The following is a 25,005-nucleotide window of genomic DNA, read 5'->3' as shown; positions in this document are numbered from 1 at the left end:
CAACACCATTTTATCTATGTATTTGTTTATTTATTCATTCATTCATTCATTCATTCATTCATTTTTAAAGCTTATTTTGAGGGAGAGGGAGAGAGTGCATACATGGATGAGTGGGAGAGGGGCAGAGAGAGAGGGAGAGAGAATCTCAAGCACATGGAGCCCGATGTGATCATGACCATGAGATCATGACCTGAGCCAAAATCAAGAGTTGGACGCTTAATTGACCGAGCCACCCAGGAGCCCCAACACCTTACACATTTAATTATTCCTTAGTATTACCTGACTGATATGCAGTCCCTATTCAAATTTCCCTGATTGTCTAAAAAGGTGACCTTGTTATTTGGTTGTGAGGCCTCCTGTCTCTCTCACTCTCTTTTAAAAATTTATTTTGGGATAATTGTAGATTTACATGCAGTTTGGAAAAATAGTGCAGGGTGGCCCTGTGTATCCTTCACTCAGTTTCCTGCAGTGGTAACATTTTGCAAATCTGTAGTACACTATCACAACCAAGACTTTGACATTGCTGGGGTCAGATGGAGATGGGCTCCATCCCGCACAAGGATCCCTCCTCTTGGTCCTTTTTAGCCACTCCCCTTACTTCCTTAACCCCTGGTAACCACTGATCTGCTCATTTCCATAATTTCAGCATCTTAATAATGTTGTATAACGGAATCATGTAGCATGTAACCTTTGGAGATTGGCCTTTTTTACTTAGTATAATCCTCTGGAGAGAGTTTTCCAGGTTGTTGTGTGTATCAGTAGTTCATTTGTTGGCATTTTTCATTGGCAGGTAGTGTTTCATGGGGGGGTCACAGTTCGCTTAACTCATTGAAGGATGTCTAGTGTGTTTCCAGTTTGGGGCGATGATGAATAAAGCTGCACTGAACATTTGAGTACAGGGTGTTATGTGAGCCTAAGTCTTCATTTCTCTGGATGAATGCCCAGGACAGTTGCTGGGTCTCATGACAGTTGCAGGTTTAATTCTTTCTAAGAAACTGCTAAACTCCAAATGTCCATCGACAGATGAATGGTAAAGAAGATGTGGTGTGTGTGTGTGTGTGTGAATACACACTCCATACATACAATGGAGTATTAACTCGGCAACCAAAAAGGATGAAGTCTTGCCATTTGCAACAACATGGATGGAACTAGAGGATATTTGCTAAGCAAAATTAGAGAAAGACAAATATCATATGACTTCACTCATGAGGAATTTAAGATACAAAACAGATGAACAGAAGGGAAGAGAAGCAAAAATAATATAAAAACAGGGAGGGGGAGGGGCGCCTGGGTGGCGCAGTCGGTTAAGCGTCCGACTTCAGCCAGGTCACGATCTCGCGGTCCGTGAGTTCGAGCCCCGCGTCAGGCTCTGGGCTGATGGCTCAGAGCCTGGAGCCTGTTTCCGATTCTGTGTCTCCCTCTCTCTCTGCCCCTCCCCCGTTCATGCTCTGTCTCTCTCTGTCCCAAAAATAAATAAACGTTGAAAAAAAAAAAACAGGGAGGGGGACAAAACATAAGAGACTCTTAAATATAGAGAACAAATGGAGGGTCGCTGGAGGGGTTGTGGGTGGGGGGTTGGGCTACATGGGCAAGGGGCACTTGTGTGTAAGCACTCACTCGGTGTCACACAGGGGATGAATCACTGGATTCTACTCCTGAAATCATTACTGCACCATATGCCAAGCAAAGTAAAAAATAAATTAATTAATTAAAAACAAAGAAACTGCTAAACTGTTTTCCAGAGTAGCTGTACCTTTTTACCATCCTGCCGGTAACGTGGAAGTGGTCCAGTTTCTCTGTGTGCTCACTGGGGTCACTGTTCTTTTGGCCATTCTGATAGGTGTGTGGTGGCATCTGCAAGTGGTTCTGATTTGCATTTTCTCTAATGACCAACATATGCTGACCATCTTTTCGTGGCCTTACTTGACATCTGTGCATTTTCTTGGCGAAATGTCTCGTGCCTGTGTTCTCATTTGATTGTTTGCTTTTTTGCTGTTGAATTTTGAGAGCTCTTTATATATGCTGGGTACTAATCCTTTGTCAGATCTGTGATTTGCAGATATTTCTGTGGCTTGGCTTATCCTCCTCTTACCAGGGTCTTTCACAGGAGCAATCATTTTTAATTTTGATCAGGTCCAACTTTATCAATTTTTCCTTTATGAGTCAGGCTGTTGGTATCAAGTCTAAGAACTCTTTGCCCAGCCCTTGATCCTGAATATTTTCTCCCGTGTTTTTGCCCAAAAGTGTTACAGTTTTCCGTTTAAGCCTGTGATCCATTTGGAGTTAATTTTTGTAGAAATCTAGTGTGAGATTCTGTTGAGGCTCCTTTTCTTTTCTTTTCCTTTCTTTTTCTTTCCTCCTCTTTTCGTTTTTTAAGTTTATTTTGAGAGAGGCAGAGACAGTGCGAGTAGGGGAGGGGCAGAGAGAGAGGGAGAGAGAGAGAGAATCCCAAGCAGCTTCTGTGGTGCCAGCACAGAGCCCGACACAGGGCTCAAACTCACAAAACCGTGAGATCATGACCTGAGGTGAAACCAAGAGTTGGACACTTAACCAACTGAGCCACCCAGGTGCCCCAAGGCTCTTTTTCTTCCATTGGATGTCCACTGGATGTCTAGTTGCTTCCCCACCGTATGTGGAACAGGCCTCTTTCCTTTTCCTAAATGGCTCTGCACCTTTGTCAGGACCTGGTTGGGCACACCTGTGCCTCTTTCTTGGTTGGGCACACCTGTGTCTCTTTCTGGGCTCTGGGCTCTGTTCCCTGGCCCTGTGTGTCTACCCCTCCATCGCTGCCATGCCACCTCCATTACTGCAGCCTCATAGTGAGTCTTGAAATCAGGTGGACTGGTTCCTCCTGCTTTCTTTTTCTTTTTCAGAATTGTTTAGCTATTTTGGTTCCCTTGCCTGTCTCCATACATTTTAGAATAATCTTCTTTTTATCTACCAGCAAATCTTGCTGGGGTTTGGTAGGAATCAAGTTAAAACCTGCCTATCAGGAGTGTGTGGGGTGGCACTACCCTCCAGAAAAGCCACTTGGCCATCTTCCCACCGGCAGGGCCCAAGATGCTTGTTCCCTCTTTGCTAGCTCTGCCCAGCAACCTCTCTCTGACCCCGCCAAGCTGATAGCAGGTGCTGGCGCGTCACTCTCTTTTGTAATAACGAAATTGAACATTTCCCCCAACTTTGCCACATCTTTTCTTTCTGAGTCACCTTTGTCTTTGACTTTGCTCATTTTTAAATGAAGATGTCTTTTTCCTTGTGACTTATAAAAAGCTCTTTCTCACCTCAGTGTTCTCCTTCTGTCAGCAATGCTTACCTTGCCTGGGGTTTCGGGGGGGCGCCCCGCGATGGTGCTGTTGGAGAGAACTGGTCGTTGCTGGGCAGTTAGGGATGCCCCAGTGTTTTCTGACGGTTTTTGAATGCTGCTGAGCTAAATCCCACTTTCCTCAGCTGCAGAATATGACTGTGCACATAGCCAAGATGATGGCTTTGTAAGCAGGGAGGGCAGCTAATGCCAAGTGGAAAACAGAAGTGCAAGGATTATTAAGTGAGTACTGGGCTGCATTTTTGCATCGGCTTCTGGTTTTCCAAGTAGAAACTCAGAACGGGATGTCTCTTAGTGTTACATGCCTAATTCCTGCAAAACTTGGCAGTTGGGTTGAAAAACACAACCATTTGCATTTCCCTGATGGTGAGTGACATTGAGCATCTTTTCATGTGCTTTGGCCATCTGGATGTCTTTAGGGAAATGTCTGTTCATGTTTTCCGCCCATTTTTAATTAGATTATTTGGGGTTTTTTTTGTGTTTTTTTTTTTGTTGTTGTTGTTTTTGGTGTTGAGTTGTTATCAGTTCTTTTTATATTTTGGATACTAACCCTTTATTGGATATGCCACTTGCAAATATTTCCTCCCACTAGTAGGTTGTCTTTAGTTTTGTAGTTTGTTTCCTTTGCCATGCAGAGGACTTTTATTTCGACCTTGTCCCAATAGTTTATTTTTGCTTTTGTTTCCCTTGCCTCAAGAGGCCTATCTAGAAGGACGTTGCTACGACTAGTGTTGGAGAGATTACTGCCTGTGTTCTCTCCTAGGATCTTTATGGTTTCAGGTCTCACATTTAGGTCCTTAATCCATTTAGTTTTATTTTTTGTGTATGGTGTGAGAAAGTGGTCTAATTTCATTTTTTTGCATGTTGCCGTTCAGTTTCCCCAGCACCTTCTGTGAAGATACTGTCTTTTTCCCATTGCATAGTCTTTCCTGCTTTGTCAGAGATTAATTTCTGGGCTTTCTATTCTGTTTCCATTGATCTATCTATGCAGTACCATACTGTTGTGATTAGTGTAGTTCTGTAATATAACTTGAAGTCTAGAATTATGACACCTCCAGCTTTGTTTTTCTTTTTTCAAGACTGCTTTGGCTATTCAGGGTCTTTTGTGGTTCCATAGAAATTTTAGGATTTTTTATTGTAGTTCTGTGAAAAGTGCTGTTGGTATTTTGATAGGGATTGCATTTAAATCTGTAGATTGCTTTGGGTGGTATAGACGTTTTAACAATATTTGTTCTTCCAAAATAACTCATCATCAGGGAAATACAGATCAAAACCATAACAAGCTATCACCTCCCATCTGTCAGAATGGCTAAAATCAAAAACCCAAGAGACAATAAATGTTGGCAAAGATGTGGAGAAAGGGGGACCCTTGTGCACTATTGATGGGAATGCAAACTGGTGCAGCCACTGTGGAAAACAGTATGGAAATTCCTCAAAAAATTTAAAATAGAACTATCCTACTGGGTGTCTATCCAAAGAGTACAAAAACACTAATTTGAAGGGATATATGCACCCTTATGTTTATTGCAGCATTATTTACAATAGCCAAACTATGGAAGGAGGGGCCCAAGTGTCCATTGATGGATGGATGGATAAAGAAGATGCGGCATATGTTATTCAGCCATAAGAAAGAATGGAATCTTGCCATTTGCAATGATGTGGATGAAGCTAGAGTATATTATGCTAAGTGAAATAAGTCAGCTAGAGAAAGACAAATACCATATGATCTCACTCATATGTGAAATTTAAGAAACAAAACAAATGAACAATGGAAAGAAGAGACAAATCAAAAGAGATTTTAATTTTTTTTTAAATTATTTATTTTTAGGGGCACCCGGGTGGCTCCATCGGTTAAGCGGCCGACTTCGGCTCAGGTCATGATCTTGCGGTCCGTGAGTTCGAGCCCCGCGTCGGGCTCTGTGCTGACAGCTCAGAGCCTGGAGCCTGTTTCAGATTCCGTGTCTCCCTCTCTCTGACCCTGCCCCGTTCATGCTCTGTCTCTCTCTGTCTCAAAAATAAATAAACGTTAAAAAAATTTTTTTTTTAATTATTTATTTTTAAACTTTTATTTATTTATTTTCAGAGAAAGAGAGTGTTCACACAAGTGAGGAGGGGCAGAGAGGGAGAGAGAGAATCTCAAGCAGGTTCCACACCGTCAGGGCAGAGCCCAGCGTGGGGCTCGAACTCATGAACTATGAGATTATGACCTGAACTGAAGTCAAGAGTTGGAGGCTTAACCGACTGAGCCACCCAGATGCCCAACCTTTTTTTTTTTTTTTAAGAGAGCGAGTGCGAGCAGAGGAGAGAGGCAGAGGGAGAGAATCTTAAGCAGGCTCCATGCCCAGTGTGGAACTCAACATGGGGTTCCGTCTCATGACCGTGACATCATGACCTGAGCCGAAATCAAGAGTCAGACACTTAACAGACTGAGCCACCCAGGTGCCCCCCAAAAGACTCTTAACTATAGAGAACAAACAGTTGGTTACCGGAGGGGAGGTAGGTTGGGGGATGGGGGAAACAGGCGATGGGGAGTAAAGAACACAGTTATCTTGGGGCGCTTGGGTGGCTCAGTCAGTTAAGCATCCCACTTCAGCTCAGGTCATGATCTTGCAGCTCATGAGTTCAAGCCCTGCGTTGGGCTCTGTGCTGACAGCTCAGAGCCTAGAGCCTGCTTCCGATTCTGTGTCTCCTTCTCTCTCTGCCCCTCCTCTGCTCATGCTCTGTCTCGCTCAAAAAGAAATAAATATTAAAAAAATTTAAAGAGTACAGTTATCTTGATGAGCACTGAGTAGTATATAGAACTGTTGAATCACTATATTGTACACCTGAAACTAACAAAACACGTGTGCTAACTACACTGGAACTTAAAAAAAGAAGATATATGACAGTAAAAAAAGAAAGAAAGAAGGAAGGAAAGAAAGAAGAAAGAGAGAAAGAAACAAAGAAAGAAAGAGAAAGAAAGACAGGTAGATAGATACAGCCATTATGGGGTCTTGGCTTTCTTGGGGAAATCAGTGACAGGCTGTGCTGGTTTTCAAGTCAGTTTATGTACTCGAGTTGAGTCTTGCAGTCTGACCTCTTCAGTGGAATAAAATGCCCAGTCATATAATCATGAGTCTGCATTTTCCCAGGCTACCATGCTTGGGAGGCTGTGCTGTGCCCGAGTGCCCAGCTGCCTGGGCTATTTTTGCAGCATGCAGAGTAGGTTAGGGCCACGTGACCTGGGTGTTCCTCTGGCTCTGTCACTCATTGGCTCTGTGACCCTGGGCAAGGTAACCTCAGTCTTAGCACCTGTACATTGGGTACCTGTGCTGTAGTGTGATTGGAGGATTAAATGAGGTACTGGATGGAAAACAGTGAGTGCTTCATAAATGTGATCCCCTATTTGTTAGTGCAAGAAATTAAACCTTTTTTTAAAAGTTCCAAAACAGAGGCACCTGAGTGGTCAGTTGGCTAAGCATCTGACTCTTGATTTCGGCTCAGGTCATGGTCTCACGGTTTGTGAGTTCAAGCCCCGCGTCAGGCTCTATGCTGACAGTGCAGAGCCTGCTTGGGATTCTCTCTCTCTTTCTCTCTCTCTCTCTCTCTCTCTCTCTTCCTCTCCATCTCCCTCTGCCCCCCCCTCCATCCTTCCTCTGCTTGTGTGCTCTCTCTCTCTCTCTCTCTCTCTCAAAAATAAATTAAAAAAAAAAGAAACCTTAAAAGTGCTAAAACAAAAACTAGTTTCCTTTAAAGAATGCCATTTTGAAATGAGCAAGGCTGGCGATTGTTTGCTTTGTTTTGCACGAGAGCACATCCTTTCCTGGAAGAGTGAGAATTCTCCTGGTTCCAGGCATAAGGATTTAGGAAGGGTCCTGCCTGTGGGCAAAAGTGGGGATCCGAACTGGGTGAATTCAATCCTGGGAGATTTAGGAGTGGCTGGAACCCCGATCTTCAGAAGATTTCCCCTCCAAAGTGGTTCTGCTGTGTCCTTCCTTCATTTCGAGCTGCGTTTCCCCAGCCTTAAAACTGCATGTGCTCACATGAACTGTGGTGTTTTAAAGCCCACCCCACAGAAGGGTGTGAACTCCTTGCTACGCTCCCCTCCCCGCCATCCCCGCTTGTAAAGTGCATCTAGGCTGGAGGAGAGAGCAAAGAGGCCACAGGAACTTTTCATGTTATCTCTGTGTATTTTAAGATACGACAAGCAACTGAAAGGTCAAAATCAAACTTTTGACTGAACCTCATCAATGATTCAGTCACTGTAAGTTGAAGCCGGCCCCTTAGCAGAGTGAGTTGGTGAAGGAGACTGCCGTCCCAGGCCGGCTCTGTCCTACTTCCATTTTCTAAGACCTCGCCCAGCTCTCCGCAGCCTCTTACACTGAAAGCTCCGTCCCCCCTTTCTGTGTGTGCCCCAGGCTTTGTCTGGGGTCAAACAAAAGCAAACAGTGCAGGTGTCCACTCTCAGCGCGCCCTGCCCCAGCAGCTGCAACACTCCCTCTGGGAGCCGCTGCCTGCGCCTGCTAGTTGTGACGCTGCGAGCTGGTTGTGACGGAGGTCTTGCCCAGGAGCTGGCCACGTAGACTGCCTGTCTTCGGGAGGTTCATGGTGTTGGCTAGCAGCAGGTGTCTTCAGTGGCGCATCGGGCAGCTTGCAGACCTGACTCCACCCGTCCCTGGGCTGAGGCAGTGTGGTGAGAGCAAGTACCAATTAGATCTGGTGGTGTCCCTTCTTTCTCCCCTTCGGCTTTTGCAGTAGCTGAAGTGTGAGTAATCAGATCAAAACCTCTAATTGCGGTCTTTGTCCCAGCTTCACTAAATCGACTTCCAAAGAGAGGAATAGTCGAGGCTTCTCCAGTGGTTTTTCTGTCACCTGTGGATCATGTGGGATTAAAACCTGGCCATAGAATGCCTGGGGGATGAGCCCTTAGCACAGACGGTTGGAGCTTTGGGTCTGGTGCTGCAGAGGCTTTTCAGGGTCTTGTTTTTCTTGATTGTGGATCCAGTAGCACAGAAGCATTTGGGAAGTTTGAGGCAGTCGTTGACTCTGTATGCCCCCAATACCGTAACTTTTGTCCTGGAATTATAGCAGCTTGGAAACTTCTTTCTTGCCTGCCGTGAGATCTTAAAAAAAAAGAAAAAATCCCACTGGCAATGCATTTCAGACTCTCTGACTATTGGTGGGAAGGGGATCTTTGCCATCAAGGTGGAGGTCCCTGGGGCCTGCGCATTCCCTTCCCGTGAACCACCAGCATGGGATGTGTTGTCAGGACCCGGCCACTGTCCCCTTGACAAACAGCCTGCCTGACTTTGCTTCCTCTGCCGGCCTTACCTCCTCTGAGGAGATGTGATGTGCTTTGGAAGGATGCCAGAGGTTTAAACCCAGGAGGTCACACGGGGTGTGATGGCGGGCACTGCTGTCTAAGGCCCCTGGGAGCTGAGGGTGACAGACTCCCCCAGTGACAGTGTGGGGCAAGTGCACCAGGCAGGAGGAAGCAGCCAGCCGGGGAGTGGCTGAGGCCATGTGCTTACCTCTTTTTTTTTTTTTTTTTAAATGTTTTTATTTATTTTTGATACAGAGAGAGACAGAGCATGAGCAGGGGAGGGGCAGAGAGAGAGGGAGACACAGAATCCGAAGCAGGCTCCAGGCTCTGAGCTGTCAGCAGAGAGCCCGACGCGGGGCTCGAACCCACGGACCGTGGGATCGTGACCTGGGCTGAAGTCGAACACTTAACCGACTGAGCCACCCAGGCGCCCCCCATGTGCTTACCTCTTGATCCTTCTCGCTGGTGTTGTCTCTTTTTCTTTCTCAAGCCATGGCTCCTTCTTCCCCAGCCTTCCTTTTTACATTGGTCTGCGTTTGGTTTTCCCCGTTTTTTCAGGATTTCTCCCTTTCTTTCTGTTTTGACTTTCCTCTCTCCCCCTTCAGACCTTCATGCTCTTTTCCTTTTATTTCCATCCTGTCTTGGTGGTGTTCTCTGTACTTTCACCTCTTCATACACTCAGAGGTGTTGGGATCCTCTAGAGGAGCTGACTGTAATCTCGGCATTATTTGTAATTGTTTTTAATGTTTACTTTTTGAGAGAAAGAGAGAGAATGCGAGCGGGGGAGGTGCACAGAGAGGGGGAGACACACACACACACACACACACACACACACACACACACAGAATCTGGAACAGGCTCCGGGCTCTAAGCTGTCAGCACAGAGCTTGATGCCGAATTCGGACCCATGGACTGCAGAGATCATGACCTGAGCTGAAGTCGGACGCTTAACTGACGGAGCCATGCGGGTGCCCCTGGAGCTGACATTTTAGTGGCTGCCTAATTTCTTCCCTGGCTGACACCTCCCCTGGGGGATGGCTCGCCGGGGTCGGGAAGAGAGGCCACGGACGCGCGGTGCAAAGTGTGAGGGCTTGGCCGTCCACCAGGCCAGATCCAGACGTGGCCTCAGTGAGCCACATCGGGGAGCCACGTGACTGTCGACTGGGTGGTTACCTTCTCTAAATAGTGACGTCTTGGGATCTGATGGCTGGAATGTGGAATGTCTTCTGTGCTGAGCTGAGGACTTGGTACTTCCTGCCTGCCACAGTAGGAGTGGCCACTGGCCAGCTGTCTCCCAGTGGGGGCCAGTCAGTGTGCATCTCTTGGCTGGTGGAGGACGGGATGGGTGGAGACCAGGTCTGGGGCGGGGAAACCAGTCTGAAGCTTGCGTGTCTGGTGACACGTGATGATATGCAGAAACTCTTGTTCTGATTCTGGAACCAGAGAACAGTCTCAGAGGATCCTCTGAGCCCCTGGATACATTGAAATCCCCTCCTTTGGTGAGTGGAAGTCAGTTCAGCTGCTGCTGCTTCCTGAGTGCCGAGTTGTTGGTTAGGAATTAGAACTTGTGAAAGAGTGGTAGCGTTTCCGCTTCCCAAACTGGGTAAGTAAGAGATCTGTGTCTAAAAACAAGCTGCGGTCTGTGTGGAGAGGACGTTTAAAGTGCGTACGTTTTGATTTTCACTATTTACATTTTAGCAGTGACACTTTGTTTGAGGGGATGGCACTTTTTTTTGAAGGCGGGACGTGCCCACTTCTGACCAGTGTCTGTGGTTTCGTTTACAGATTCCCACTGGAAATCCCTTATACGAATCTTATTACAAGCAGGTAAGTTTCACGGGTGTCTTTGGGGATCGAATTAGCGAGGGCGTGTCTCAGTAGGCACAGTCCTGAATGGAAGCCCGGCATGGCCTCGAGTCCCTCTCTGTCCTCCACGTTATCGGCCAGTAGCCAGTGGGCCGTGTGCTGCTTTGTCTGCTGTTCTGGTTGCTGCAGCCTCGTCTCACCAGTCGCGCCCCCATTCCAGGTAGACCCGGCATACACAGGGCGCGTTGGGGCGAGTGAAGCTGCACTTTTTCTGAAGAAGTCCGGGCTCTCAGACATTATCCTCGGGAAGGTACGTGAAGAGCAGTAGTGACTTCTCTCCTGAGGCCGCCCTCGGGATTCCCCCGGCAGGCGAAGGCCAGACCCCTCTTCCAAGGGGATGTGCCTCCTGGGGAGTGGGCTGGCCACGGCGGGCCTCTCAGGCTGTAACTGCTGGGTTAGCCCACTTGTCACTCGGGCAGCGGACGGGAGGCCTGAGTGCTTTGCGGACCCTGACAGCTGGTGGATTGATTCTGGCTTTGGAGCCGAGTGGACCTGAGTGTTCTCCAGGCCCTGCCACCGGCCAGCTGTGTGCCCGGGCGGGGGGGGGGGGGGGCCAAATTTGCCTCCCCACCCACAGCCTGGGAGTAGCCACTCTGGCCTACCCGTAAGGTCCACGTGCTGCGGCGCTGGGCGCTCCTGCCCTGTGAGTAAACAGGCAGCGATGGGCAGTTGCATTCACGAACATCTTTGTGTTTCCACAGATATGGGACTTGGCCGACCCAGAAGGTAAAGGGTTCTTGGACAAACAGGTATTTACACGTATACACAGAGCAAGTGGAGGGGCTCGGGCCAGGGCCCCCACAGGCTGGGTCACCCCTGCACTTCCTTCCTTGTTATCACTGCTGACAAGCGTTACTAGACGTAATGAGTGTGGCTTTCAGACCGTTAAAATGGGAAGGTTTCATTTTGAAATAAAGGTCTTTTGAACACTTGAAGCTGTCTTTTCATGGTTAGTGTATCTTTTAAGATTTTGTGTGCTCACAAGTGATGCAAATGTTTTCAAAAATATTTTGATATATTTAAGATATTTTGAAATATCTTAAGACTCAGGGAAGTTGCAAAAATAGTTCAGGAAGTTCCAGTATATCCTTCCTCAGCTCCCTGCTGGGAGAGTGATGCTCAGTACTGAACTAGAGGCCTTACTCAGGGCTGACCACTTTTTGGGCTTTTTTCTGATGCGCATAGTTCTGTGTAACTTTATCACCTGCGTAGACTCACGTAATCACCACCATAGTCAGGATACAGAACTGCCTGCCCCCCAGAAGAATCTCTCTCGTGTTGCCCCACAGTAATCACACCCTGATCCGTGGCCACCATTCATTCCTTCTCCGTCATAATTTTGTCATTCTGAGAACGTTCTATAAATGGAAATTTACAGTACTTAACAAACGATTTTAAATGATCCTATTTTAATTTAGTCCAGTCTTTCCCGAAACTATATCCCAAGGGATGTCTTTCCTGGTGTCCTGCTGTCCGTGAGCCGATCCATTGGGAAGGCACCATCAGCTTTTCCTCCCTTTCTTGAGATTCATACTGTACATCTGCACGTTAAAAGATTCTGAGGATCCTTGTGGACAAGAAACCCGTTAGCTTTGTCTAATGCAGTTTCCATAAACTTTTTTTACGTCCCCTTTTCCGTATGCGCTCCTTGAGTGTTCTGTGGACATCAGTCCGAGAAAGGCTGAGCTAGTGTTTATCTCTTTGAAGAAGTTTGAAAGACCGTATGGTGTTTAGAGCTTTTAAGACAGTTCATGTTCTTAGGCTATCCGATCAATTAAAATTAGGCGATTATGCTGCGTTGAGTTCCCTAAGCCAGTAACATGGCTGGTTCTGGGGTTAGGAGGGTGAGGAGGAGTTAAGGCCCCTGACGGCCTAGTTCAGATCCTTTGACCCTGCGTGGGAGGTGAGTCCATTTCAGGCCACAGGGGGATGAGTGGGAGATGCTATGTTCAGCGAGGCCAATGGGATCACAGTGCATCTCGAGTGTTAATTCCCAAACAACTGTGTCTGTTTCAAACCATTTTTAAAAAATCAACATGTATTTGAGTCATCGTTTATTTGTAATCTTAAACCCAGGTCTGCTACTTATCTAATCTAGCATTTTCCTAAATGTTGGGAGCTCATTATTGCTTAAAATACATGTATTTGAGGGGCACCTGGGTGGCTCAGTATATGGAGGGCATGCGACTCTTGATCTTGGGGTTGTGAGTTCAGGCCCCACGTCAGTCATAGAGCTTACTTGAAAAACAATAAAGGTATAAAAACTATATTTAATGGAAATTTTGCAGCGTTCAGAATGTAATGGACTAAGTCCGCTTTGGCACATTCATTCATTCATTTTTTTAAAAAAATTTTTTTAATGTTTATTTTTGACAGAGAGAGAGAGAGAGAGACAGAGCATGAGCGGGGGAGGGGCAGACAGAGAGGGAGACACGGAATCTGAACCAGGCTCCAGGCCCTGAGCTGTCAGCACAGAGCCTGACGCAGGGCTCGAACTCGTCAACCACGAGATCATGACCTGAGCCGAAGTCGGACGCCCAACCGACTAAGCCACCCAGGCGCCCCTCATTCATTTATTTTTAATTTTGTTTTTAACGTTTATTTATTTCTGAGAGACAGAGACAGAGCACAAAAAGTGGGGAGGGGCAGAGAGAGAGGGAGGCACAGAATCTGAAGCAGGCTCCAGGCTCTGAGCTGTTGGCACAGAGCCTGACGTGGGGCCCGAACCCATGAACCACAAAATTGTGACCTGAGCTGAAGTCTGCCGCTCAACCGACTGAGCCACCCAGGTGCCCCTGCTATATTCATTTCAACAGTGCTCCCAGGGTGAGACCAGTTTGGCTCAACACTCTTGAGTTTTGCACGTTCAGTCTTCAGTGTTGGAGCGATGTGAAATCCTTCTCTCTTGAAGCCCACGGCTGCAGACAGCTCACCCCCTGTCATTGCCAGCTGGGTGGTGTTCACACCTTCCCCTTTCTTGGATTTGCAGGGTTTCTATGTTGCACTGAGACTAGTGGCCTGTGCACAGAGCGGCCACGAAGTTACCTTGAGCAATCTGACTTTGAACATGCCACCACCTAAATTCGTAAGTTCAAGTTCATGCTCTTCTAATATCATCTGTCCATCCATGTTTTCTCTCTCTCTCTTTCTAATCAAGGCGAAATTCATATAACGTAAAATTTACCGTTTTAAAGCGAACACTTGGTGACATTTAGTACATTCACAGTGTTGTACAGCCAGCACCTCTCTCTAGTTCCAGAACGTTTCCATCACCCTGAAAGGAAGCCCTTTCCCACGAAGTAATCACTCACCGGTTCCCTCTCCCCCAGCCCCTGGCGGCCATTAATCTTTCTGTCTCTGTGGATTTACCTGTTCTGTCCAGTGATCTCACTTCTTTCAGGGTTCCTCTGTGTTGTAGCGGGTGTTACACTTTGTTCCTTTTCATGGCTGAACCAGGTTGCATTGTATGTCTAGCCCGTTTTGTTAATTTATTCATCTGTTGGTGGACATAAATATTCACGTTCCAGCATTTGCACACCTCTTTTCAGCTCTCGGGTCTGCATCTCAGAGTGGAGTTGCTGGGACATACGGTAATTCTGCGTTTAACTTTTTGAGGTCTTTCCTCATTTTGAAAGCACTTTGAAATGTGTATCCTTTCCCTTAACACATCCTCCGTAGTTTAATTCTGGGCCAGCCACCAGTGATCGTTTCTCTCCCTTTACAGCACGACACCAGCAGCCCGTTGATGGTCACGCCGCCGTCCGCAGAGGCCCATTGGGCTGTGAGGGTAAGTGAGCCCCGGTCAGCGCCCCTCGGCCGTCCTTCATGTGCGGTCGTTTGAGCCATTTACGATGTTCAAAACATTGCATGGGATGATTATTTGCCACAGAATTTGGCCAAAACACTTTTGCAGATGAGAATCTCTTGAAATGCCCGTGACCTTTTTGGGCATTGCCCTGCTAAAGCAGTTAGCTGAGTTTCCGGCAACGGGTTCTTAAGATTTTACAGTCACATTTTGTGTTTCTAGGCCATATTCTGTGGCTTTTGCTGCCTGGGTTGGTTAGTCAGGATAGAAGAGGCAATTGTGAGAACTTGGCAAGCATGAAGACCTCCAAGACGTCTTTGCAGCTGTCTCTCTTCTTTCTAGCAAGTTCACGTGTTATTCTTTCCTCTCTCATGCTCTCATTGCTCTTTGAAAATCTTCTCTCAGTGTACGGGGACCCTCTCCACGTCCCACGTCTTTCTAGAAGCAGCAGAGGAAGACACAAGAGGTGCCTTCTAATAGGCACAGAATTAGTCCTAAAGGAAAAGCATGTGGGGCACAGAGACGGTCCTCCACGTACCGAGACCTCCTCACTCCCCACTCGTGGTGAGGGGACTGTCATGTTTCCTCGCTTTTATTTGGCTTAAATACTGACATTAATAACAGTGTTGCTATAAAATCAAGACACCTTCCGCCCCCCCCCCACCCCGTCCCCGCCTCAAGTACCTCTGTCCTGTTTTTTATACAGTTTTTCTGTCCCCTCCTTGGAAGAGTTTGGGCAGGGGGAGATTGGTGCAGGGACAGGGCAGGAGGAGGCCTCAAGTGACCAAGGGATTGCGAAGTCACCCCTGTGAGCAGGGGAGCTCTTTGCTGGCAGCGGTCACAGTACCAAAGGATTTCCTTCTCCGTAGTCCAGTTGCAAGGCACCTACTTTGAAAACGAGCTGCTTTGTTATGGAAAACAATGCCTGAGAGATCCTGTTCCTGGAACTGTTCCGATCCCTTTCTGGGAGGGCTGTGTGGGGCCTCAGGAGACTCAGGAGCCGGGCTGGTGCCTGAGGAGGCTGCGAGGCCTCGCGCGGCAGGCTGGGAAGGAATGGTGCTGTGATGGGGGCAGACTGTTTTCAAGTTTCAGTCAGAGAAACGTTGACAGACCAGCCTGAGGTGACACGTGTTCTTTTCTGTTGGGAGAGCACTGGGCTGCTCAAAGCAGTGCTCCAGACCCTCGGGGCCGACACGGGGCGCTCACCTCAGTGCCTCGAGGGCCTTGTGCCTATAGAATCGGCTTGTGCCCTCCTTTCTGTTTTCTTTTTTGCTTTTTAATTGTGGCAAAATGTACGTGACATAAAGGTTACCATCTTGACCATTTTTAAGAGTATAGTTCCCTAGTGTTGGGTTCATTCATGTTGTTGTACATCCATTCCGCCCCGTGCATCTCTAAAACTTTCTCATTGCTCCAAACTAAAACTCTGTCCCCATGAACACTAACCCCCTCTCCCTGCCCCGGCCCCTGGAGCCCGCCATCTGCTTCCTGTCTCTGGGAGTGTGACTCCTCTAGGGACCTCGCATAAGTGGGATGATACAGCCCCTGCCCTTTGTGTGCTGGCTTCTGTCCATCATCATGATGCCCTCAAGGTTCATCCGCATTGTAGCCTGTGTCAAAATCTCCTTTTGTTTTTGAGGCTGAATAATAGTTCGTTGTGTGGGTGCACCACATTTTAGTTGTCCGTTCTTCTTGTTGGGGGGTCTTTTCTTTTGAGAGCCAAGGTGAGCAAGCAGGAGAGGAGCAGAGAGAGAGGGAGACAGAGGATCCGAAGCGGGCTCAATGCTGACATTGCAGAACCCGGTGCGGGGCTTGAACCCACGAACCACAAGATCATGACCTGAGCTGAAGTCAGATGCTTAACCGACAGAGCCACCCAGGCGCCCCTTGAGGGTGTTTTCTTAGTGCACCCAGCAGCAGCTCCAGCTTGTTCACGGAGTGGGTGCTGAGGGTTATGCAATCTCCCGGGGCCAGTGGCTGTGGGCTTTATTTCTGGAGGAGGGCAGGTTTCAGGGCCCTGCCTGGACCCGCCTCACCGATGGCCCTTGGATGTGTGACCCACAGTTCATGTTTGACAGTGGACTCAGTAGCTTCTGCTCCGTGCCATCAGTCCTCCTCACACCTCTCTGTTCAGGAGCAGCTTTTAGAATTGTTTTCTTTACTGTGAGAGGATTTCCTCTGCTTAAAGTTGATTTTGGTAATTGGTTACTTAAGTCTTTTTTTTTTTTTAATGTTTATTTATTTTTGAGAGAGAGAGAGAGAGAGAGAGACAGCGAGCACAAGTGGAGGAGGGGGAGAGAGAGAAGAGACACAGAATCCAAAGCAGGCTCCAGGCTCTGAGCTGTCAGCACAGAGCCGGACGCAGGGCTTGAACCCACGAACCACAAGATGACAACCTGAGCCGAAGTTGGACGCTCAACCAACTGAGCCACCCAGGAGCCCCCTTAAGTCTTTGGTTTATTTTTATATTTGGTTCTTGAGCTCTTTTAGTTCTGTAGGTTGATGCCCGGTTTTCATCGTTTGTCCTAAAGAAGGAACAGCCATTCAGGCCTTCATCTGTCTCGTCCCAGTGTGCTCCTAGGAGGGAGGGAGGGGTGGTCCTTGTCTTCTAGGCAGCCCCTGTGGTGGAGAGTGAGGCCCCAGGCCAGGCCCTGTCCCCCTATTGACCTTGGCCACCGGAGTTGTCGTTGCTGTTGCCGGGGAGCTGTTTCCTTCAGGGCAGAAGTTCATTCTGAACTGCCGTGAGGCTGTCCTGTGCTTTTCGGCGAGGCCAGTGGTGTGTCCTTGCCCGTGTTCATCCAGCTGCGGGTCAGAGCTCATCTTGGGTTCTCACACAGGCACACTTTCTTTCCAACTAGGTGGAAGAAAAGGCCAAATTTGATGGAATTTTTGAAAGCCTCTTACCCATCAATGGTTTGCTCTCTGGAGACAAAGTCAAGCCGGTCCTCATGAACTCAAAGCTGCCTCTTGATGTCCTGGGCCGGGTAAGTGGTTCTCTCACACCCCGCAGTGCTGCTGAATTCGTAGGCCCCGCACTTGCTCCCCACGTGCACGTTGGAGGCTCTACGCATGGCCGTGCACCATCGGGGGGCTTTGCAAGAGCCGATGTGGGTGGAGAATTTGTTACAGTCACACTGGCTTAGGGCTTCATGGATGTGGCTCACAGATGCTCTGCAGCCTGGGACAAGATGCTGGTGTGGGCCCATTGCACACGTGGGGAGGCAGCCTCAGAAGTGATCTCGCCGCCCAGGGCCCAGAGATGGGCAGGGGTGAGATTTGAACCCAGACCCGGGATCTCCCTGTCTCTGTGTGCTTCTGGGGAGAAGTGTGGGAGTGTCCATCTATAATTCTTGTCTATTTAGAATTACTTTTTTTCTGCTTAAGAACTTAAGATGCAGATTATTTTTTTATTTTTTTGAGAGAGAGGACGCAAGTGAGTGAGGGACAGACAGAGAGAGAAGTAGGGTTCACCCAAAGTGGGGTTCTTACTTGCCTGAAGCGGGGCCATGAGCTCACCTGATGCAGGATTCGAACTCATGAACTGTGAGATCATGACCTGAGCCAAAGTCAGATGCCTAACTGACTAAGCCATGCAGGTTCCCAGGTGAAGTTACTTTAAATTCTGCTACAAGCTTAGAGAAAATTTATACAGTCGCTTAAAAAAAAAAAAACAAAAAACCCTCAGCTTTGTTTCTATTAAATACAATTAAAAAAATTTTTTTTTTGTTTTTACTTATTTTTGAGAGACAGAGAGAGACAAAGTACAAATGGGGGAGGGGCAGAGAGAGGGAAACACAGAATCTGAAGCAGGCTCCAAGCTCTGAGCTGTCAGCACAGAGCCCGACACAGGGCTCGAACTCACAAACTATGAGATCATGACCTGAGCTGAACTCGGGACTCTCAACCGACTGAGCCACTGAGGCACCCCTAAATACAAATTTTTTAGGTACAGCTTTCTGTTCCGGATTGCTTTCCCTCCAGTGAGGTTTGCATCATGGCACTGTGTGTTTGCTCTGCACAAAGCCCAGTTCCACAAGGCTGTACTGAGTCCCCTGCTCTGGATTGAGATGGGAGGGATGTCATCTGTCTGGACTCGATTGTGACGATGTGGCAGTCACAGGCCCAGCAGGGGACTGAGCATGGTCCCTGCTACCTTAGGCCACGCCTGTGGGTCTAGCTCATGACGTTTGGTAGGACCTCTGGGAAAGGTGCAAATTCCTGTCCACTTGGATTCACCTAATAACGTTTCTGTTTGATTATGACTTTTTTGGACACTGGCCCGCTTAGTAGCACCCAGGTAGAGCCCACCTTAACAGTTTGCTTTGAAAGAAGGCCACTAAGGGGCGCCTTGGTTGAGCATCCGACTCTGGATTTCGGCTCAGGTCATGGTCTCAGGGTTTGTGAGTTTGAGCCCCGCATCAGGTTCTGCACTGACAGTGTGGAGCCTGCTTGGAATCCTCTCTCTGCCTCTCTCTGCTCCTTCCCATTTTTTCTCTCTCTAAGTAAATACACTAAAGTTTATAAAAAAAAAAATTAAGAAAGGGGAATCTCTCAAATCCTTTTGTTCGCTCTTGGCCGTGGCATGGTGTCAGTGGAGCTCTGTGATGGGGACCCTGGCTGATCACCTATGGTTTTTCCAAGGCCTGAGTTTTAATTGCAGTGGGATGGGGTGACCCGTTCCTGCACTTTGTGTGCCTTTACTTGGCAGTCCTTGCAAAGTACCCGATGATGGATATAATCATGTTGTAGAGCCAAGTCACGAACAAGACAGACTTGACAGAGGTGGAACGTGCTTCGTTAGAAGAGGAGCTTGGCTAGGAAGGGCGCGTTCTGCAGTCTTCTGCCCTGGCTCCAGCTCTTGTGACACAGGGGTCACTTCTCATCTGCTACTCTCTCCTTCCCTCCTTTTCTTCACACACCAGCCTTATGTGCACCCGTTCATCCATGTACTCATGCATCCACATCCATTCACCCGCCCACCTGTGCACGAGTGCATCCGTATCCGTGCACACACACATTCATAACTGTGCACCCATCCGTCCGTGTGTGCATCCATATTCGCACACCCGTTTATCTGCGCACCCAGCTGTCCATGATGAATGTGTCAGTATACTCGTGCATCCATGCGCCTATGCATACATTCATTTACCTCTGCACCCGTGCACCAACCATCCATGCAGGCATTCAGGAAGTTTTGGAATCTGCCCTGGGCCAGCCCTCGTGCTGAGCACTGGGAAGATGGGGATGAAATTAGGTACAGTCCAGAAGGTCGAATAAACAAATAGTAGTTAAGATCCAAAATAATTAGTGGTTGAGATCCTAATATTTCTTTACCGAGGGCTTAATACGTGCCAAGCCCCCTGGAACACTTTGCACGAATGAAGTCCTTTAGTACTTGCAACCACCCTGTTATGGTTGGCGTCACTTTCATTTTCCAGATGAGGAAATGGGGGCCTTCAGAGTGGCCAGTAAGCCCCTCAGGGTCTCATGGAGATGGGAATGAGGTCCTAGGTGGTCCCCAGGTCCCTCACTCTTCCCTGGTAAAGCCTCTACTACCCAGTGCTTCCCTGGGAATTGTGATTCTGCCCACTGAGGACAGTGGCAGAGGGGAGATGCCTGATCTGCCAGGGCAGAGGGGTATGGGGCAGGCAGGGAATGCTTCCTAGAGTAGGCACTTGTGGGTTGTGTTCTCTAGAGTAAAGAGATGGGTTGCCAGCGATGGGATGAGAAGGGGTGTGTGGCAGCATGAACAGAGGCATGCTCGGGAGGGCTGGTGTTCTTACCAGGCAATTCCTCCCCCAGGGAATGTTGAGCAATGTTTGGAGACAGTTCTGGTTGTCCCACCTGGGTCCGGTGTTGCTGGCCTCCAGTGGGTGGAGGCCGAGGATGCTGCTCAACACCGTGCCCAGGTCAGCCCCACCACAGAGAGTGACGTGGTCTCGAATGTCCGTGGTGCTGAGGTGGAGGGGCCCCCGGATAGAGAGAGGCTATGGAGCCAGGAGTTCTCATTCTGGTCCTGGTTCCCTGAGCAAGTGCCATCTGCTTGGAAAAGTTACTCTTCCTGAATTGAAACCGGAGGCATACGGCACTCGGCCTGACGCAGAATGCCTCCGAAAGGGCATCCACATGCTTGAAGGGACTGTGAACAATTTGGGGTCCCTAGAGGTCAAGGTGGAGTCCCTGGAAGCTGGGCTGTGGTACAGGGACCTGTGTAGGCACAGGAGGGGGGATGGGGTCCATGTGCCAGGCAAAGGGGCAGGCTCAGAGTGCATTCTAGAACAGTTCCTGTGGTAACCCTGGGGAAAGGATTAGAGGCAAAGAGGCCAACTGGAGGCTGTGGCCTCTGTGGACGATTGGAGACGCCCAAGTCAAGGACAGCAGCAGGGCTGGGGAGGAGGGCCTGCACATGAGAACTGTCCCTGGGCTGATGTCGCTCCTGATTGAAGAGATACCAGCACGTGAAGGACCACGTTTGGACCCCAGATGTCCGCTTCGCTCTGGGTACTGGCACCCCGCCCAGTGTTGCCGAGTCAGGCAGGCCTGCTGGTTCTGGTGATGCTGACTTGGGTCAGGAAGCTAGTGCTTTGATTGTGGTTTAGTCAGTCTGGCACATGGCCTTTGACCCGGTATAGGAACCTGTACCTGCCTCATCTTGAGGGTGCAAGCGTGCTCTGTGTCACCTGCCAAACCATCCACCAATGGGAGAGGAGACGAGACCCCACAGACCTCGAACGCGTGCCCATGGCCAAGCACACCATGAATGGGGGTGGGGGGGCTTGTGTTCGGAGCAACACCTGTGCCGAAACCAAGCCGTGTTTCCTATCTAAGAATTCCTTGTGAGACGATAAAGAGAAAAAGCAAGGTGGACATGGTTGTAATTATAATCACTTGTTAGAGAAAATGAGCACGATACAACGGAGGGATCTTGGAATTGATGGTACTTCGTCAGCTGATGGTTTTGCAGAGAACCTGCCGAGGGGTTCCCCAAAGCGTCTTGAGTGCCTCGTCTGAACCCCGGTGTGCACCGAGCACACGGAATCTGAGTTCTGGCAGACATGCTTCCTTCCCCAGGGAGCCTCGGTGCTCTCCCCCCCCCCCCCCTCCCTAGTAAGCCCTGCTCTCTTTCCCTTGCAGGTCTGGGACCTCAGTGACATCGACAAGGATGGGCACCTGGACAGAGATGAGTTTGCTGTGGTAGGCCCCTGTGACTCTCTTTTCCTACTCTGCTGAGGAAGGAAACACAGCTCATGTGGGGTTTCTGGATTCGTTTTTTTTCCCCTCTGATTTATTTATTTGTTTGTTTATTTGTTTGTTTAAAGTTTGTTTATTTTTGAGGGTTGGGGAGGGGCAGAGAGAGAAGGAGAGAGAGGATCCCAAGCAGACTCCATGCTGTCAGCGCAGAGCCCGTTGTGGGGCTCAAACCCACGAACCGTGAGATCATGACTGAGCCGAGATCAAGAGTCAGACGCTTAACCGATTGAGCCACCCAGGCACCACTTCTTCTGTGATTTTTAGAAAGTAGTTATTTTGATGTGCTTTGGATTTAAAGAAAAGTGGCAGTGATACAGAGAATTCTTTTCAATACCCTCCAGTCACATTCCCCAGTGTTATTATTTTACCACTGTGTTTTATCCTCCTCCTAAGTTTTGCCGTATGTGCATATGTATACACACATAAAAATTTCGTTTGAACCATTTTGGAGGAAGCTGCACGCACCATACCTTTTCATCCCAGAATACTTCAGGGTGGATTTCCTAAAACCAGTGAATTCTCTTATGTAACCAGTGTCCAATTCAAACCCAGGAAATTAACATTGGCATTGTCTAAGTTACTATGGTATTACGTGTCCTGTCTTCTGTATTGTTACATCATTAACCTATTATCTAAGGATGTTCGGACATTGCCAGTTGTTCCTGAAACGTCCTTTGCAGCAAAGAAATTCTAGCCTCCTGTGTTATGTTCTGTAGCTCATGTAGTTTCATGCCCTCTGATCTGGAGGCATCTCTGTCTGTCTCTGTCTCGTGGGCATATGGGCATTTTGAAGAGCGCAGGCCAGCAGTTTGTAGAGTGTCCCTCAGCTCAGGGATATCTGCTGTTTCCTCATGATGGTCCAGGTCGTGCCTATACGTGGGGCAGGACCCCACCATGGGGATGGCTTCTTTTCCTTGGGGTACGTGCCACTGACAGGACCTGGGATGTCTTCTCCCTTGTTGTTGACATGGTATGAACCTGGATTGCAGTCAGAACGGAGGCCGGGGTTTCTCCCTGCAGGGTTATTCTCCTCCTCTGTGTTCAGTCTCTGGTGGGAGACACATGGAGACTGGATGGCCCAGTCTCCTCCACTCTCACCCGCTAGTTCTCCGGGCCTCCCAGGAGTCTCACAGGGTTCAGCGAGGATTGTGGTGGTTGCCAGATGGCTGGTGATTCTGGCACTTCCTGCACATTTCCCAGTGAGCCTTCTACTGTGAGGAATTCGTGTCCGAGTGGACTCATGGCTGCGCCCTTTGTTCCATGTCTGTTATCTTTTTTTTTTCTTCTTTTAAACATTTATTTATTGTTGAGAGGCAGAGAGAAACAGGCAGGGGAGGGGCAGAGAGAGAGAGGGAGACACAGAATCTGACGCAGGCTCCAGGCTCTGAGCTGTCGGCGCGGATCCCGACGCGGGGCTCGAACCCCCAAACTGTTGAGATCATGACCTGAGCCAAAGCCAGACGCTTAACTGACTGAGCCTCCCGGGCGCCCCCGCCATGTTTGTAGTCTTTTAGTGGCATGATTTCTTTTGCCCATTTGGAGTTGCTCCCAGCTGGCTCCTTTGGTCACATCCCATTATTCTCTGAGCACTCGCTTCCTCTTGGCACGGTGGGACGCTCCTCGCTCCTCCTGTGTGTTTCCTGCCTCAGCCCGAGTTCTCCAGGGAGCCCCGGTTCCATGTAGTGGAGAATGGTGGTAGAAACTACCATGTAGGCTCTGGGGTGCTCAGGGCCCCCAGGGTGCCAACTGCTTTCAGGCCCTCTCAGTAGACAGAGCTGGGAAGTAGGTATGCGTGTAGGTGCGCCCAGCAAGTGCCCCAAGACACTGCCATCTGCATTCAGGTCTGCTTATGCCGATGCAAGAGCCCCGGCACTCCACCCCTTCTCCTGTTAGTGGCAGTGGCTTGTCTCTGTGTTGATTAGGGCTCTTGTGCCCTGTAGACTGCCTTCCCAGGCGGGTGCTCTCCCTCCACGCCCCTGCACCTTCCCACCCTGCTCTTCAGCTGCCCCAGCAACCGGACTGACATCCTCACATGCCAGCCCTCCTCACCCCGGGCCTGTGTCTTTCTGTCCCTCCTCTTCTTCCTCCCTTCCCTCCACCTCACACCTTTGACCTTTCTCTCCCATTCAGGGAATTTATTCACTCACCTTGTTCCCTTAAATCTCAAAGTAGAATAAAGTAGCCTCTTGTAGTTAAGGATGGTGTTTTAATAAATAGCAGTTAAGTTCAACTAAGCCAAAAAAAAAAACAAAAACAAAACCCAACTGTGACTTACCTGGGAATTCCCTAGTATCCCTAAGATTCATCTTCCATTCTAGAAATCATAAACCTCCTTAAAATGTGATTTACCACATACACACGAATTGAGGTTTATTATTTCCTTACTGTAATAAGTGTGTAAAGCCTTTGAGGATTTTATTTATTTATTTAAAAAAAATTTTTTTTTTAACGTTTATTTATTTTTGAGACAGAGAGAGACAGAGCATGAACGGGGGAGGGGCAGAGAGAGAGGGAGACACAGAACCGGAAGCAGGCTCCAGGCTCTGAGCCATCAGCCCAGAGCCCGACGCGGGGCTCGAAGTCCCGGACCGCGAGATCGTGACCTGAGCTGAAGTCGGCCGCTTAACCGACTGAGCCACCCAGGCGCCCCGAGGATTTTAAACTTAGATTCAATTGCAGCCATTTCCCAGGGAGGTTAGAAGTTTCTCCAGCAGCGCCCTCTGACCCCTTACCCTCACCAGCACTGGTTGGGTCTTTCCCCACCTCCCCCGTCATCTCTGCTTTGCCTTTTTCACTTTGAGCATTTTCCGTGTGTCTCCATCATCCTGTTCTTTTTACTGGCAGTGCATTATTCTTATTTTTTTTATTGTAAAACGTATATAATGTGAAATTTACCATCGTAACCATTTTTAGGTGTGTGATTCAGTGCCATTAATAATTTTACACAGCTATGCAGCCGTCACCAGCACCCATTTCGGGGACCCTTCATCCTGCACACCTGAAGCTCTGTCCCCAGCGAACACTAGCTTCCCCTTCCCTAGTCCCTTATTACTTATTTTTTATATTTCTTCTGGCCACACTGACTTGAGGTATTTGTATCATTTAACTGCTCTTGGGGTGATGCCCAGGAATGGGATAATTGGCCCAGAGTGAGCCCGCACGCGTGCCCCTCCCCTCATGGCCTCAGGAGCCCTGGGTTTCCATTTTTGTTTTGTTTTTGTTATTTCCCATCATTTCAGTCAGGATTTATGTTATTCTATAAATGGGTCTTATAATTGTGTCATTTGGGTTTTTTTTCATCACTAGCTGGGTTTAACATTTTGTAGCACTTTTTAAAAATTTCTTTTGAAATTTTAAAAATTTTATTTTAGATAATGTGTGTGAGTGGAGAAGAATCGGAGGGGGGGGATTTGGGGGGGGGAGAGAGAGAGAGAGAGAGAGAGAGAGAGAGTGAGTCTT

At 48.5% G+C, this 25,005-nt stretch overlaps 1 protein-coding gene and 1 long non-coding RNA gene across 12 annotated transcripts in view; one reads left to right on the top strand and one right to left on the bottom strand.

Annotated features, from left to right (window-relative positions):
• The window catches only part of EPS15L1 (epidermal growth factor receptor pathway substrate 15 like 1), a 98,237-nt gene that overhangs the window by 14,883 nt on the left and 58,349 nt on the right, over positions 1–25,005 (top strand). For 9 of the 11 annotated variants that reach the window (XM_040444810.1, XM_040444803.1, XM_040444807.1 and 6 more), the window contains exons 2-8: positions 10,410–10,451; positions 10,651–10,740; positions 11,192–11,239; positions 13,480–13,575; positions 14,215–14,277; positions 17,154–17,279; positions 21,430–21,489. In XM_040444810.1, the coding sequence (XP_040300744.1) occupies positions 10,410–10,451; positions 10,651–10,740; positions 11,192–11,239; positions 13,480–13,575; positions 14,215–14,277; positions 17,154–17,279; positions 21,430–21,489 (525 nt within the window). Of the gene's footprint in view, positions 1–10,139; positions 10,228–10,409; positions 10,452–10,650; positions 10,741–11,191; positions 11,240–13,479; positions 13,576–14,214; positions 14,278–17,153; positions 17,280–21,429; positions 21,490–25,005 lie in introns of those variants that run through there. The other 2 variants (XM_040444805.1, XM_040444800.1) reach the window with 2 other exon arrangements.
• LOC121010948 (uncharacterized) lies at positions 7,469–9,814 on the bottom strand. Its single transcript, XR_005781434.1, has 2 exons — positions 9,071–9,814; positions 7,469–8,424 (listed from the first exon to the last, which is right to left on the bottom strand). It is a non-coding gene; the product is annotated as an uncharacterized LOC121010948 (long non-coding RNA).

This window comes from Herpailurus yagouaroundi, unplaced genomic scaffold (assembly GCF_014898765.1).
Source record: "Herpailurus yagouaroundi ecotype Mexico unplaced genomic scaffold, PumYag 193, whole genome shotgun sequence".
Taxonomy (NCBI): domain Eukaryota; kingdom Metazoa; phylum Chordata; class Mammalia; order Carnivora; family Felidae; genus Herpailurus; species Herpailurus yagouaroundi.
This window is presented reverse-complemented; position numbering and strand designations above follow the sequence as displayed.